The sequence below is a fragment of the Mobula birostris genome, chromosome 25 (assembly GCF_030028105.1).
Source record: "Mobula birostris isolate sMobBir1 chromosome 25, sMobBir1.hap1, whole genome shotgun sequence".
Classification (NCBI taxonomy): domain Eukaryota; kingdom Metazoa; phylum Chordata; class Chondrichthyes; order Myliobatiformes; family Myliobatidae; genus Mobula; species Mobula birostris.
Window position 1 is genome coordinate 23,408,703 of NC_092394.1, and position 16,422 is coordinate 23,425,124.

Here is a 16,422-nt window from a genome sequence, read left to right on the forward strand (position 1 = left end):
TAAGCTGATGTGGGTTCAGGCTACAGAAAGGAAAATAAGAGGTTTTTTTTATATGGATCTGGATATAAAAACTTGTTGAATTTGTACAAGATGCTGTTGAGGCCTGATTTGGAATATTGTGTGCTGTTGTGGTCACCTACCTACAGGAAAGATGTCAATAAGACTGCAAGAGTGCAGAGAAAGTTTACAAGGATGTTGCCAGGACTTGAGGCACAGAACAGACCCTTCCAGAACAAGCCACACCACCCAGCAAACCCATCTAGTTGCCCTAGCCTAATCACAATTTACAATGATCAATTAACCTACTAACTGGTATGTCCTTGACTTTTGGGTGGAAACTCGTGCACCCAGATGAAACTTACGTGTTCACAGGAGCAACATAAAAACTTCTTATAGAGAATTGAACTCAGAACTCGGATGCCCGAGCTGTAATAGCTATGCTACCGTGATGCCCCAATAGACTGAATAAGTTAAGACTTTATTCCTTAAGGAGAGACTTAATAGAGGTATTACCTCAAACCTATACACACTAGTTCTTGATTCCACAATGCTACACGTTCACCTCATTGTGCTCTTCATTATTTTATACACCTCTGGTTCTCCAAAGCTCCAGTGGAATAAAGTCTGAACTAGCTCAGCCCCACTCCATAATGTGGTCCCTTGAGTCCCAGCAACATCCTCTCTTTACAGCTACATGGCATCCTTCCTGCAGAAGAGTGATCAGAACTGAGCACAATAAACCAAACTGAACAAGTCTCTGACCAGTTGACTTGACAAATGAACCGATGCAGATGTCGCCCAAGAGTTTCAATATAAACGTTTGACCAAAATGCCACATTGCAATCAAGCAAGCAAAGATGAGCCGTAAGTCTTTGATATATAAAGATATTCTCAAGTAACACTGCACAAAACAGACCATTCAGCCCCATTGTTCTCTGATGATATTTATGCTTCAAGTGAGCTTTCTTCTGCACTTCCAGCCCCATGAGTATTTTACCTTTCTCCTTTTCTTAACCATGAGATGTTTATATATTTTATCTTCCTTCTGGTATAGTTTACATTTGTTGTTTGATTGTTTGTGGTTTTTGTGTTGCTATACTTATGCTCTATTCTTGGTTGGTGCGGCTGTAACGAAACCCAATTTCCCTCGGGATCAATAAAGTATATCCATCTACCTACCTATCTATATACACAAAAAGAAGTGTTTGCTTGTAAACTCCAAACTCACCCAGCTCACTGTCTCCCCTGCCATCTGTCACTGGATCACAAGCTTCCTGACAGACAGGGTGCAGCAAGTGAGGCTGGGGAGTATCATTTCTAGCACCCGGACAATCAGTACCGGTGCCCCCCAGGGATGTGTGCTCTCCCCACTGCTCTTCTCCCTTTACACTAATGACTGCACCTCACAGGATCCATCTGTTAAACTCCCTGAAGTTTGCAGATGACACAACTGTCATTGGCCTTATCCGAGACGGTGATAAGTCTGCATACAGACAGGTGGTGGAACGGCTGGCCCTCTGGTGTGGTCAGAACAATCTGGAGCTAAATACGCTCAAGACTGTGGACATGACAGTGGACTTCAGGAGGAGCCCCCCAATATTCCCCCCACTCACTATACTCAACAGTATTGTGTCTGCTGTGGAGACCTTCAGGTTTCTGGGTGTCACAATCTCCCAGGACCTGAAGTGGGCACCCAACGTGGACACTCTTATCAAAAAGGCTCAGCAGAGGTTGTATTTCCTACGTCAACTCAGGAAGTCAGGAAGTACAACCTGCCTCAGGAGCTGCTGATTCAATTTTATTCAGGAATAATCCAGTCTGTTCTCTGTTCGTCCATCACCGTCTGGTTTGTATCAGCTACCAAACAAGACAAGAATAGACTCCAAAGAACCGTCAGGGCTGCGGAAAGGATTATTGGTGTGAAGCTGCCCTCAATCCGGGACTTATATGCATCTAAAGTCAGGAAGCAAGCAAGTAGCATCATTGTAGACCCATCACACCCTGGACATCACCTGTTCCAACTCCTTCCTTCTGGTAGGCACTTTAGATCCCTGTATGCCAGGATAAGTAGGTACAAGAACAGTTTCTTTCCGTGTGCCATCAGTCTTATGAACACTTGAATTTTAGTCTATTATAAACCAAGTCCACCTGTACATACACAGCTATACCTCACTGTATATAGTTCACGATTATTTGCACTATTGTTTTGTTTGCTTTTTCTGATTCTGTACAGCGAGAGCTCAGGAAAACCGGCATCAAATTCCCTGTATGTGTCCACATACCTGGCGATAATAAAGGATTCTGATTCTGATTCTGAACTTAGAAAGCTGAGAAGGATACAAAGTTCAAAGTAAATGCATTATCAAAGTACATATATGTCACTACATACAACCCTGAGGTTCATTTTCTTGAGGGCATACTCAGTAAATCCATCATAGAATCAGTGAAAGACTGCACCAACTGGACAAATGACAACAAACTGTGCAAGTACAAAAAGGAAGAAATAATTATAATAAATAAGCAGTAAATATTGACAATATGAGATGAAGAGTCCTTGAAAGTGAGTCCATAGGTTGTCAGAATGTTTCAGTGATGGGGCAAGTAAAGTTCAGTGAAGTTATACCTTTTAGTTCAAGAGCTTGATGGTTGAGGGGTAGTAACTGTTCCTGAACCTGGTTAGTGCTGAGGCTCCTGTACCTTCTTCCTGTTGGCAGCAGCAATAAGAGAGCATTAACTGGATGGTGAAGGGGTCCCTGGGGATCTGTGCTGCTTTCTGTGTAGAAAGAGGTTTATTTAGAAGTACTGTACGCAGCCTGCAGAATGTCACCATGGTTCACCGGTGTCATCTTGGACACACAAAAAGCTGGAGGAACTCATCAGGTCAGGCATCAGCATAAATGATCTGATGAAGGGTCTAGGCCCGAAAGGTCAGCTGTTTTTTCCCTCCACATAGATTCTGCCTTTTCAAATGCAATTTGAAAGAAGCTGTAGAGGGTTGTAAATTTAGTCAGCTCCATCTTGAGTACTAGCCTACAAAGTACCCAGGACATCTTCAGGGAGCAGTGTCTCAGAAAGGCAGCGTCCTTTATTAAGGACCTCCAACACCCAGGGCATGCCCTTTTCTCATTGAAACCATCAGGTGGGAGGTACAGAAGCCTGAAGGCACACACTCAGCGATTCAGGAACAGCTTCTTCCCCTCTGCCATCCAATTCCTAAATGGACATTGAACCCATGAACATTATGTCACTTTTTTAATATACAAACGTTTGTATATTATTTCTGCTTTGCACGACTTTTAATCTATTCAACATGTGTATACTATAATTGATTTACCTATTTATTTATTATTATTATTATATTTTGTTTTTTTCTTATATATTATGTGTTGCATTGAACTGCTGCTGCTAACTTAACAAATTTTACGTCACATGCTGGTGATAATAAACCTGATTCTGATTCTGATATGTCACCACTATCAGTATGAGAGAAAGGCTCACATTCAAACTACTTTCTGGGAAAAAGCATCCCTTGAATCCCTGCTAATCTCATTAATGATTTTTTTCTATTTTTTTCCCATTCTCATTCTCGTCCACTTGTGTAGTGCCAAGTATTTCCTGCATGAACTCGGGGGACCTGCTAAACAGTCCAAATCTGCAAACGTTAACGCGTGTTTCTCTCTGTCTCACTGAACAAAAATATAAAGTGTTTGATTCCCAGTGGCAGCTGTCTACTAATATAGCAGCTACTTTGCTACTGCTGCTCGGAAAGAGTTCCAAGCCTTAAAGTTTATTTCCATGGTTCTGACTGCAATTGCACAAAATAAGGCAGGCCACACCCCTTTCCATGCTCCATGATCTCATCAACGCATCATTTCCATGCTGTAAGTGACCCCAATCCATCATGAGACACCTGCTATCCAATGCAAGTAAAAGTCAAAGCACTAAGCACTCCAAAATAAAGCTTTTGAGGGCAGGGGACACATCGGTGGATAGTCAGGCTGAGGCAGTCAGAGAGCAGATCAACCGTATCTCAGTAGGGGCATATTAATTTGTGTGTTGTTGATGACTTTATGCTCCTTGTTTTACTGTGAATGGATAATGAATCAATTCATAGGTTGTACTTTTTTACATCAATTTTAAATATTAATTCATTCATGAATGTTGCACATTATCACCTACCTGATAGACGCTGAGGAAATTATACCCTCACGGTGGTGAATTGGATCTGGTTCAATTTCCAATTGGCAGCATTTCCACTGACAATGGGCAAAGATTGCTGAAAGCATGAAGACAATGCAAAATTCATCTCCTATATTCTATGTTAAAGAAAGCTGTACATGTGCCCATTTTCTAGTGAAGAATCTCTAGTTTTTAAAGAATTGGTTATTTACTTCAGAAACCTTGTCCCTTATCCTTAGATTACCATATCATTCAGTGTCTTTCCCCTGAAAAAAATGCATCCATTTCTCTCTGCCCCATTGATGCTTTTGTTTCAATGGCCTTGCTTAGTGATTCTAGGTTCTTACCAAGTAATAGTTTAATCTGACTTCCCGTCGAGACAATATGCTGCCTAACTTTTCAAAACTCTCAACTCATGAAGCTTTACATGGAGCATTGTCACAGGAAAGCAGAATTCATATCAGGGACCCTCACCACGCAGGTCATGTGTTCTTCTCACTGCTGCCTTCAGAAAGAAGGTACAGGAGCCTCAGGACTCACACCACCAGGTTCAGGAACAGTTACCACCCCTCACCCATCAGGCTCTTAAACCAATGGGGAGAACTTCACTCAACTGTTCCTGAACCTGATAGTGTCAGTCCTGAAACACCTGTACCTTAGTCCTTAAGGTGGGAATTGGTGGGAAAACATCTCTGTTGGTTGGAATCATACCTGATACAAAGGAAGGTGGTTGTGGTGGTTGGAGGTCAGTCATCTCATCCTCAGGACATCACTGCAGGAGCTACTCAGGGAAGTGTCCTAGGACCAACCATCTTCAGCTGCTTCACCAATGACTTTCCTTCCGTCATAAGGTCAGAAATGAGGATGTTCACAGATGACTGCACAATGTTCTGCACCATTCGTGACTCCTCAGATAATGAAGCAGCTCATACCCAAATACAGAAGGATCAGGACAATATCCAGGCTTGGGTTGACAAGTGGCAAATAACATTCGAGCCATGCAAGTGCCGGGCAGTGACCATCTCCAACAAGAGAGGCTCTACCCATCATCTCTTGACATTCAATGGCATCACCATTACTGAATCCCCTACCATCAACGTCCTAGGGGTTACTGTTGACAGGAAACTGAGCTGTTCTAGCCATATGAACACAATGGCTACCAGAGCAGGTCAAAGTCTAGAAATCCTGTGGCATGTAATTCACCTCCAGACTCCCCAAAGCCCGTCCACCAACTACAAGGTTCAGGTCAGGAGTATAATAGGATGCTCGCCACTCGCCTGGATGAGTGCAGCTCCATCAACGCTCAGGAAGCTTGACACCATCCAGTACAAGGCAGCCCACTTGATTGGTACCCCTTCTACAAGCATCCAATCCCTCCACCATCAATGAACAGTTGCAGCAGTATGTACTATCTACAAGATGTACTGCAACAACACACCAAAGTTCCTAAGGCAGCACCTTCCAGACCCACGACCACCACCATCTAGAAGGACGAGAACAGCAGGTTCTTGGGAACACCACCACTTGGAAATTCCCTTCCAAGTCACTCACCATCCTGACTTGGAAACATCACTGTTTCTTCATTGTTGCTGGGTCAAAATCGTGGAATTCCTTCCCTTACAGCACTGTGGGTGTACCTACACCTCAGGGACTGCAGTGGTTCAAGAAGGCAGCTCATCAACACCTGAATGAATTATCTGAATGGTGGCCGATTAGGAAAAGGGGAGGTGCAACGAGACCTGGGTGTCATTATACACCAGTCATTGAAAGTGGGCATGCAGGTACAGCAGGCAGTGAAAAAGGCGAATGGTATGCTGGCATTTATAGCGAGAGGATTCGAGTACAGGAGCAGGGAGGTACTACTGCAGTTGTACAAGGCCTTGGTGAGACTACACCTGGAGTATTGTGTGCAGTTTTGGTCCCCTAATCTGAGGAAAGACATCCTTGCCATAGAGGGAATACAAAGAAGGTTCAGCAGATTGATTCCTGGGATGGCAGGACTTTCATATGAAGAAAGACTGGATGAACTGGGCTTGTACTCGTTGGAATTTAGAAGATTGAGGGGGGATCTGATTGAAACGTATAAGATCCTAAAGGGATTGGACAGGCTAGATGCAGGAAGATTGTTCCCGATGTTGGGGAATTCCAGAACGAGGGGCCACAGTTTGAGGATAGAGGGGAAGCCTTTTAGGACCGAGATCAGGAAAAACTTCTTCACACAGAGAGTGGTGAATCTGTGGAATTCTCTGCCACAGGAAACAGTTGAGGCCAGTTCATTGGCTATATTTAAGAGGGAGTTAGATATGGCCCTTGTGGCTACGGGGCTCAGGGGGTATGGAGGGAAGGCTGGGGCGGTGTTCTGAGTTGGATGATCAGCCATGATCATAATAAATGGCGGTGCAGGCTCGAAGGGCCGAATGGCCTACTCCTGCACCTATTTTCTATGTTTCTATGTTTCTCAAGTGCAATTAGGAATGGGCAATAAATTTTGGCTTAGCTGGTGATGCCCACATCCCGTAAATGAATAACTTTTAAAAAACTCCTTAAGACCAAAGATACAGGAGCAGAATTAGGCCATTTGGCCTGTCAAGTCTGCTCCACCATTCATCATGGCTGATCCAATTTTCCTCTCAGCCCCAATCTCCTGTCTTCTCCCCATATCCATTCATACCCATCTTCTTCCTGATGGCAGCAGTGAGAAGAGAGCATGTCCTGGTATAGTAGAGGTCCCTGATGTTGGATGCTGATTTCCTGCGACAGTGTTTCATGTAGATGTGCTCAATGGTGGGGAGGGCGTTACCTGTAATGTACTGGGTCATCCCACTTTTAGTAGGATTTTCTGTTCAAGGGCATTGGTGTTTTCATGGAAGGCTGTGATGCAACTGGTCAATATACTCTTCACTCCACATATCTATAGAAGTTTATCAAAGTTTTACATGCCATGCCAAACCTTCACAATCTACTAAGGAAGCAAAGGCACTGCCATGCTTTCTTCATAATTGCAATTATGTGGTAGGCCCAGGACAGTTCCTTTGAGATAATAGCACCGAGGAATTTAAACGCAAACAGTCCTGACGAAGGGTCTTGGCCTGAAACGTCGACTGCACCTCTTCCTACAGATGCTGCTTGGCCTGCTGCGTTCACCAGCAACTTTGATGTGTGTTACCGAGGAATTTAAAGTCACTGACCCTCTCCACTTCAGATCCTCCAATGAGGACTGGCTAGTGGACTTCTGGTTTCCTTCTCCTTGGTCTTGCTGACACTAAGTAAGGGATTGTTGAGGTTGAGGTTGTCCTGTGAATGCTTGGGGAAAAAAATCAAATCTTAAGTTCCTTTTACCTAAATAATTATCTTAATGTTATCTCCGTGGCAATGAATGTTGGTGGTGACTTGTCTTCTTTGTAAATAGCAATTCGGTTCACGTTCATTCAGCTGTTATACTGCAATTCCAGAAATGCCGCTCGATGCAACAAATTAATCATTCCTTCTGTAAGCAATCAAGCTTGACAAAAGTCAATAGTCTTTTCTCTATCTGACATCTGACTCTGCGCAGTATCACTGCTGACATATGTACCTGAGAAGCAAGAAACTGCAGATGCTGGAAATAAGATATGAAAGCCAAGAATGTAGGAAACACGCGAGCAAGATAGATAATACCTGGGGAGGGAAAAGCACGGTTAACATTTTAGATCAGTGATCTTTCATCAGAACCTAAATATGGCATCATCATTATCATCACTAATATGCTAAAATGAAAGTTATTTTTATTTTTTTTAATTAATAAAATTAATGATTATTTTTATTTGGCACTACATTAATAAATTCATATCCAAAGCCACATGCTCATAGAGTCATAGATCTAAGCACTTAATGGCCAATGAGTGTATGTTCATGGTCTTCTGCTGCTGTAGCCCATCCACTTCAAGGATTGACGTGCTGTACATTCAGAGATGCTCTTCTGCACATCACTGTTGTAACACATAGTTACCTGAGTTATTGTCACCTTCCAGCATCTGCAGATTTTCTCTTGACTGTCACCTTCCTGCCAGCCTGAACCAGTCCGGCCATTTTCCTCTAGCCCCTTTCATTAAGAAGGCATTTTTGCCGACAGAACTGCCGCTCATTGGATGTATTTTGTTTGTCGTACCTTTGAATTCTTGCAGGTTTGTTTAGTCTTTATTAAGTGTGCTTATACCTTTAAGATCTACATTCAGTGGCCACTTTATTAGGAACAGGAGCAGAACCCAGTGTGGTCTTCTGCGCTGTAGCCCCGTCCAATTCTAAGTTTGGCAAGTTGTGCTTTTAGAGATGCTCTTCTCCACTCCACTCTTGTAACGTGTGGTTATTTGAGTTACTGTCACCTTCCTGTCAGCTTGAAACAGTTTGGCCATTCTCCTCTGACCTCTCTCATTAACAAGGCATTTTAGCTCACAGAAATGCCACTCACTGGATTGTTTTTTGTTTCTCACCTCATTCTCTATAAACTCTGAAGACTGGTGTGCATGAAAATCCCAGGAGATCAGCAGTTTCTGAGGTACTCAAACCACCCAGTCTGGCACCAACGACCATTCACAGTCAAAGTCATTTAGATCAACATTTCTTCCCCATTCTGATGTTTGGTCTGAACAACAACTGAACCTCTTGACCATGTCTGCATGCTTTTATGCATTGAGTTGCTGCCACATGATTGGCTGATTAGATATTGGCATTAACAAGCAGGCATACCTAATAAAGTGACCACAGAGTGTACAGCACAGAAAATGACCCTTTGGCCTAAATTCTCCATGCTAACCAACTGCAGTTTCACTAGTGAATCATTAGTGAACATAAACAACAAATTTCATTTAAATGAGAGTTTCAAGCCCATTTAATTTTAGGATTTCATTTCAGTTGGTCCAGTTCTGAGGCCTGATTAGAAATAAACTATGGAAATTAAATTTCTCAGTGAATGCCTGCAAAGAATGCATACTGAAATTTAAATTAAGCAAAAGCACCACAACAAAAAAGTCAGCAACTGTTGTACAAATATTCCAGATTGTCATGAACAGGAGAACCAGCTTTCGCTGCTAATGGTTAAAACTGACACCTCTGAGCTAAGAAATCTCTAAGAGCGCAGGACCTCTGGAAAGTAATAGAAATGATCTGAAAAGCAATATTAAGAATGGTTTCCTCACACTTGCTTAAGGCAGGAATATTCGTAAAGATGTTTTTTTTCTCGCTGCTGTCAATGGTTTGAGGAATTACCTCTAGGCTCTGCTGTTCAGCTCATTGGTGGAATATGACTGTATTTTTCCCCTTGGGGAGAGAGTTACCTGTGAGGTTTTGAGATGCCAGTCCATTCCCGTGATGGAGATAAAAATGGATTCACCGAAGGGAACAAAGAGCATATTTTGCCACCTGCTGCAATAAAACCCTTGAAGGTCAGTGAAAATAGCACAGTACAATCCAGGAGCTATCAATATTTTTGAAAGAATCTTGATTAAAGAGTTCAGAATCTCTGGTAGTACCCCAGGCAATAGATGTTGGAGGCTGCTCTTTGAGGTTCACAAAGGGAGCCAACTGGCTCATGGTATCATAAATTAATCAATTAAAAGAAATAGAGCAGTCATTCTCCAGAAATAGAAAATTATATGTCCATGAAACCTTTGTGATGGTAGTGATGTAAATGTGTTCCCTTAAATCTCTTTGGGTATATATTAGTTTGCAATGACAAATATGATCTCGCTACATCTTCAATTCCCTTCCAGCTATTTAATCTTTTCAATGACTCTTACAGTTGCATAGTTTATGTTTGCAACCCATCTGAATTACAACTTCATTAGCTATAAAGTTCAGATCACTGAAGCAAGTCCACAATTAAGAGTTTGTCAAGGAGTATACGTTGAGAATTTCAATGGCCTCAAAATGTGCTGCATAAAATTTAATGGCACCCTGATAACATCGAGCTGCTTTGTTGGAGGTAAAAACAGTAACCTGTTTCTCGTTAATGTAGCATCTTTCATCCCCTCTGTAGGTTCTAGAGTGCTTTAAATCCAAAAAAAAAATTACTCTGAGGGTGCATTACGTGTTGTCAAGAACATAGAAGCCAATTTGTGCAAAGCTAATGCCACAAATGCCAATATGATGGGGTCGAGATAACAGTTTTCTTTTAGCTCAATGTTAGAGTTATTTCTAATGTGATGCATATGCAGTCAGTCACAGCAGAAGGAGCTGTGAAGTTTCCTGTAAATGTTGCCAATACACTAGTCATTTCACTAGGACTAGTATTCATGTATCAAGCACTCAAACTTGAATATTGCAATATTGAAACCTGAATATAGGATGGCACACTGTACAATGTCTTATATCAGAGGCTGTACTATATATTGAAATGTATGAGTGAGTACTGTAGTTCACTTTAGAAAGCCAGCTTGTGTTGAGAATACCAGAGACATAATGCATGCAGAAACAGATTCAGATTTACTTATCGTGTATACATCATAACCTTAGATGGCCGGTGATACAGTGGCATCCGCACTGGACTTCGAGGCACGCGGTCCCGGGTTTGAATCTGGCCGGCTCGTTTTCCATTCATGCTGGGTTGAGCATCGAGCTGGCAACTCAGCTTCATAAAAAAACAGACAGAAATGCTAAAGAGACAGCAAGGTTACTGCCTGATGCGCCACAGGGCTCGGAAAGGAACAGTGAAATGCGGCATTTGCAATTACAACCAACACAACTTAAGGATGTGCTGGAGTCAACCCACTAATGTTACCACACATTCTGGCCCAAATTCAGCCCACAATGTTCAACAGAACAATTCAGAGCACAAAAAATACAAAACTCAACAAGCAACAAAACAACACAGCAAAAACAACCTCTTTTCCTCTTTCTCTCTCTCTCACTCTCTCTCACTCTCCCTCACTCTCACTCTCTCTCACTCTCTCTCACTCTCACTCTCACTTTCTAACTCTGTCACTCTGTCACTCTCTCACTCTCTCACAGACTCGAAGAGAATGGGCCTTCACTTCCCCACTGCACTCTCAGGCTACGTCCACACTAGACTGGATAAATCCGTAACCGAAGCTTTTTCTTTTCGTTTTGACCCTCTGTCCACACTGAAACAGTGTTTTCCTCCCCTGAAAACGGAGATTTCTAAAACTCTCTCCGGAGTGTTTAAATCTGAAAACGCCGGTTGGGCATTGTAGTGTGTACAGTATGTGGTAACCGGAGGTTTTAAAAAACCTGTCGTCCCTTTCATTGATGAAGAGACTATGGCTGTAGTAAATGTTTCCAGGGTGACCCCTCTGTGGGAGTGAGGAAGATGTTGGTGGGCCACCCGGGAGTCTGTGTGTCCATATGTGTAGCTATTGTAGTGGCTGTGAGGCTGGTATTGTGGCAGTGAAAAGTACTGGGGGGGAGCCGTCATATTGCTCATCATTGCAAATCCTTCTGCAACAGTTAGTCTATTTTTCAATGTTTGTCATCAGCTGGGTCATACTGTCTGTGCACTCCCTGTCGGTTGTCTCCATACGCTCCAGTATTTGTTCCTTTAGTGTTAAGTCCTCCTGCGCAAGAGCCAATGGCTGTCTGTTGCTTGGCAACTTCCTTTTAAGTTTTTCTAGTCTGTAACTGGACAAACGCGCACCAAGTACACCGTTTCCTCTTCGCTTGTTTTCTGTAGATGTGTCCTGCACACGCCCAGTAGGAGGAGATTCGCCCAAATACCCGTTTTAATGTGGACGGAGGTATTTTCAAAAGCGCCTGGTGTGGACGCCTATCGTTTTTATGTGAAACCGGCGTTTTCAAAATTATCCGGTCTCGTGTGGACGTAGCCTCAGATTCCTCCACCCAGTGCCTCAGGACATGTGAACCATTAAGCACCTACTTCTATTCATCCCATTTGGCACTAATTGATCTGTAGCCTTCCACTTTGTTCCCTACTTTAGTCATTATCATTATTCCCACCTTTCAACCTCCCTCCAGTCAAGCTCCCTCTCAGAGTGATGCTAAAGAGGAGCGGGGATTTGGGGGGGGCCTATCCTGAATCCCGCAAAGGAAAGACAATGCAAGTACATCGATAAGCAGAAACCAAAGCTCCTATGCAGTAGCACAGACGGTATGAGGGTGCCCGCTATTGTCCAAATCATAAGGATAATGACTGTTGTCGTTAATGATTGACTAGTGAAACTGCAGTTTGGTTAGCACGGACAAGCTGGGCCAAAGGATCAGTTTCTCTGCTGTACACTCTGCAGTCACTTTATTAGTTACTAAAAATAAACATTTTCAACATGTACCTCTGAAAAGCAAAGAGAAAACGCAGATTCCAGAAAATATCATGGCACTAGCCTCCATAATATCCAGAACATCTTCAAGGAGTGGTGCCTCAAAAAGGCAGCATCTTTCATTCAGGACCCTCGTCACCCAGGTCATGCCTTGTTCTCATTGCTACCACCAGAAAGGAGGTGCAGAAGCCTGAAGGCACACACCCAATGATTCAGGAACAATTTCTTCCCATCTGGTTTCTGATTTCCGAATGGACATTGGATCCATGAATGTATCCTCACTACTTTTTAATTTCTATATTTGCACTATGTATTTAATTTAACTATTTAATACGTAAAATTGCAGTAGCTCACACATTTTTTTCTGTTATTATATATTGCTTTGTACTGCTACCACAAAGACAACAAGTTTCACAACATATACCGGTGATATTAAACTTGACTCTGATTCTGACAAAAATAAAACAGCAAGCACTCAGCATCTGTCGAGAGAGTGATGAAGATAAAGTTTCAGTTCAAAGATAACTCACCAGAACTGAAGAAGAGAGAAAAAGAAGTCTTGTTTTTTTACTTTGCAGAGAAGGTGGGAGGGATAGAGAGGACATAAGGAGTACTTCTGAAAGAGAGAGATCAGGGATGTCATGGGGGCAAGTTGCAAAGTTCATCTGATTTTTGGGTTAATTGAGCTGCTAAAGAGTGCACAAAAATAGTTATGAAAAGTTGTGCAAATCTGTAATAAGGTCACGGAGAGAGAAAGCTGAGCCGATATTACAAATGCCAATTCTCATACACAGAAAGCAAGTTACATGACAGTTGCAATATCCCCAGACAGCAGATGAAGAGTTGTTCCCCAAGCCGGCATTGTTTTTATATAAGTGGCGGAGAAAAGGATGCTGGGGTCACTCCTGCAGACTGACCGCAGTTAATTTACACTGTAGCCGCCCAGTCTGTATTTGGTTTGAGCAGAGTAGAGGTGACCACGTTGGGAACTGCAATACTCCAGACTGAACGAGGTGTGACTGAGTCGCTGACTCACCTGGAATGCCTGTTTGTGACCCCAGGACAATGAGAAAGGAAGAAGCAATAGAACAGGTGCAGCATCTCTGTAGTCGAATTCTTCCAGAATTTTCTGTTTTATTTCAAATTTCCAGAAATTGGTGATTTTTTTTAGATTCTGTATAGTCCATGCTCTAGAAATGACTTTCTGCTCTTCAGGATGAGGGTGATCACCCCAAAACTGCAAGGGCCACTGCACTTGCTAGGTTCTTCACTACTTCCCCCATGCAGGTGAACTCTCTCGTCCTTAGCTTTTAGCCAGGTTCTCACTCCTGCTGGGGGCAAGCCTAGCCCCCTTCCGCCAGGCTCAAATGGCATTCCTGCCCACCTCCTCCCATTCCAACAACACCCATCCTCCTCCCGGTTCATGGACCTCCCTCCTGATGTATATCAGGCAAACCTACCTGGACATCATTCTTCCTTTCAGTGAATTTTGGCGTTCTGGATCATTGTTTCTTCCACTTCCCTGCAGTCTCTCTCCCTCTTCCTTCATAGCAGGCTTAATATATTACAGGGGGCCCTACTGGCATTTATGGCCTGTTGCCTTTCTATGACCACTTCACAGGAAAGTTGCACTATGTGCCAGAGAGCACTCAGTAAACGCACCCTTTACACACACACATTCACTCACACACAAACATTGTCTTGTCATTCAGCTGTCGTTGCAGGGTGTGTTCGCACTTCAATGTCTTCCCCGGTATATTCTCATAATTAACCCACCTTTTCCCCTCTGCATTGCTACATAGATTCAGAGTCAGACACCAAAGTTTAGTTTAATTTTATTCTTAATTTGTACTTAACTGTAAGTGCATGATTGTGTTGAATGTTCTGTTGTTTCACTGCCAGGTCCTAAACCAGACTTGGGTTGGCTTTATGGTACCATTCTCGCCATATATGGCAGAATATTCCATTTCTCTAGTAATGGGGATGTGCAAGTGCCTATATGTTGTCTGTATACTGTATTTAAGGTAATTATTTCTGTTTATTTTGTAATGTGATTGTAACTACATTGGGTGAATCATATTCTAATTCATATGTAGTCTTAACTTAGCTTTGGGGTGGTATATCCTTGTGGTGAATAAAAAGGAGATCATTGTTCTCAGTTTGAGGGAGAGTTAGGGGTTGCCAGGAGTTCACACTGGACAAGAATAAGTATGGAGATATTATTGTGTTTTCTTGTAGAAAACAGTTTGTAAATATAGGTATTTTTCTTTTCACTATTTTTGCTAATTTCTCTAAGTTTGATTTTTGACACACCCATTAAACGCCATTGCATTAAAGTGCCAAGCGACTCGAGCCATTTTTTCTTTGGTCATAATCCATGTATCTAACAGATTGAAATGAGAGAAGTCCCTTTCAAAACTAGTCAGGATCCATGGCCTAGTTCTGGGTGTAAGTCACCTTACCACAGCTTCAAGTGACTTTTTACTAATCTATCCATCTTTTCAGAAACACAAGCAGTTGAGTTTTAATGCAGCAAAAATCGATGAGCTACAACTTCAACAGCCTAACTTTTCTGTGGTTGACATTCATTGCCAGTGACATTTTACTCTGGTAAAATATAGATTGATTCTCCAAACCGGCTTTGGATGGCATCGTCATTGGTTAAAGCCAAAACAGTCAGAGACCTGTAAATACCTGTCTCCTGTGTGCCTACTATTCATGTCACACTTACTTCATGTGACATATTTCTGATGACATTTCCTATTGTAAGGTCTCTAGGTGTAAGTGAAGCCATTGCAACTCTGAATGCTTATGTATAATCCATAACTTCTCTGTGTTTTTGCTCTTCTTTAGTTGTATTTCTTTCTCTCTGTTTCAGCCTTTGAACAGGGACATTGCTATGAACCCTTCATTAAGTACGGAAACTTCACAACGGGTGATACAACGTACCAGGTCGGAACTGTGGCTGAGTTTTCCTGTGACCCTGGATATACCCTGGAACAGGGGTCAGTGATCATTGAGTGCGTGGATATCCGGGACCCACAGTGGAATGAGACTGAGCCAGCCTGCAGAGGTACGACCAAGCCAATTTATCCACTGTCACCGAGCCTCGAGATATCAGTGTTTAAATTATCTAGACTGATATCAGTATTGAGCGAGTGCTACGACAAGAGATGAAACAACAAACTAGGATTGTTCTCTCTGGTGCAAAAGGTTCCACAGCATTATTTCAAAGTGGGCAGGGGAGTAATCCTTTGTAATCCAGCCAATATTTATCCCTCATCATTGTCACTGACAGCGATGTGATACAGAAGCCTTGGGTCCCACACCACTAGGTTCAGGAACAGTTATTACCTTACATCCATCAGGCTCCTGAACCAGCATGCATAACTTCACTCACCACAGCTCTGAATTGATCCTAGAACCTGCAGACTCCCTTTCAAGGACTCTACAACTCAAGTTCTCATTGTGTTTTCTTTTATTTGCACAGTTTGTCGTCTTTTGCACATTGGTAGTTTGTCAGTCTGTACTTACGTATGGTTTTTCATAGAACCTACTGTATTTCCTTATTTTTCCTGTAAATCCCTGCAAGAAAGTGAATCTCAAGTTACTGATAATAGATTTACTTTGAGTCTTGAAGCAAGTTATATGGTCATTAAAGTTGCTGGTGAACGCAGCAGGCCAGGTAGCATCTGTAGGAAGAGGTGCAGTCGACGTTTCAGGCCGAGACCCTTCGTCAGGACTAACTGAAGGAAGAGTGAGTAAGGGGTTTGAAAGTTGGAGGGGGAGGGAGAGATCCAAACTGATAGGAGAAGACAGGAGGGGGAGGGATGGAGCCAAGAACTGGACAGGTGATAGGCAAAAGGGGATACGAGAGGATCATGGGACAGGAGGTCGGGGAAGAAAGACAAGGGGGGGGGGACCCAGAGGATGGGCAAGAGGTATATTCAGAGGAACAGAGGGAGAAAAAGGAGAGTGA

At 42.7% G+C, this 16,422-nt stretch overlaps 1 protein-coding gene across 3 annotated transcripts in view; it reads left to right on the forward strand.

Moving 5' to 3' along the window:
* The window catches only part of sez6b (seizure related 6 homolog b), a 950,260-nt gene that overhangs the window by 779,689 nt on the left and 154,149 nt on the right, over positions 1 to 16,422 (forward strand). For all 3 annotated transcript variants that reach the window (XM_072242771.1, XM_072242770.1, XM_072242772.1), the window contains exon 8: positions 15,322 to 15,516. In XM_072242771.1, the coding sequence (XP_072098872.1) occupies positions 15,322 to 15,516 (195 nt within the window). The remainder of the gene's footprint in view (positions 1 to 15,321; positions 15,517 to 16,422) is intronic.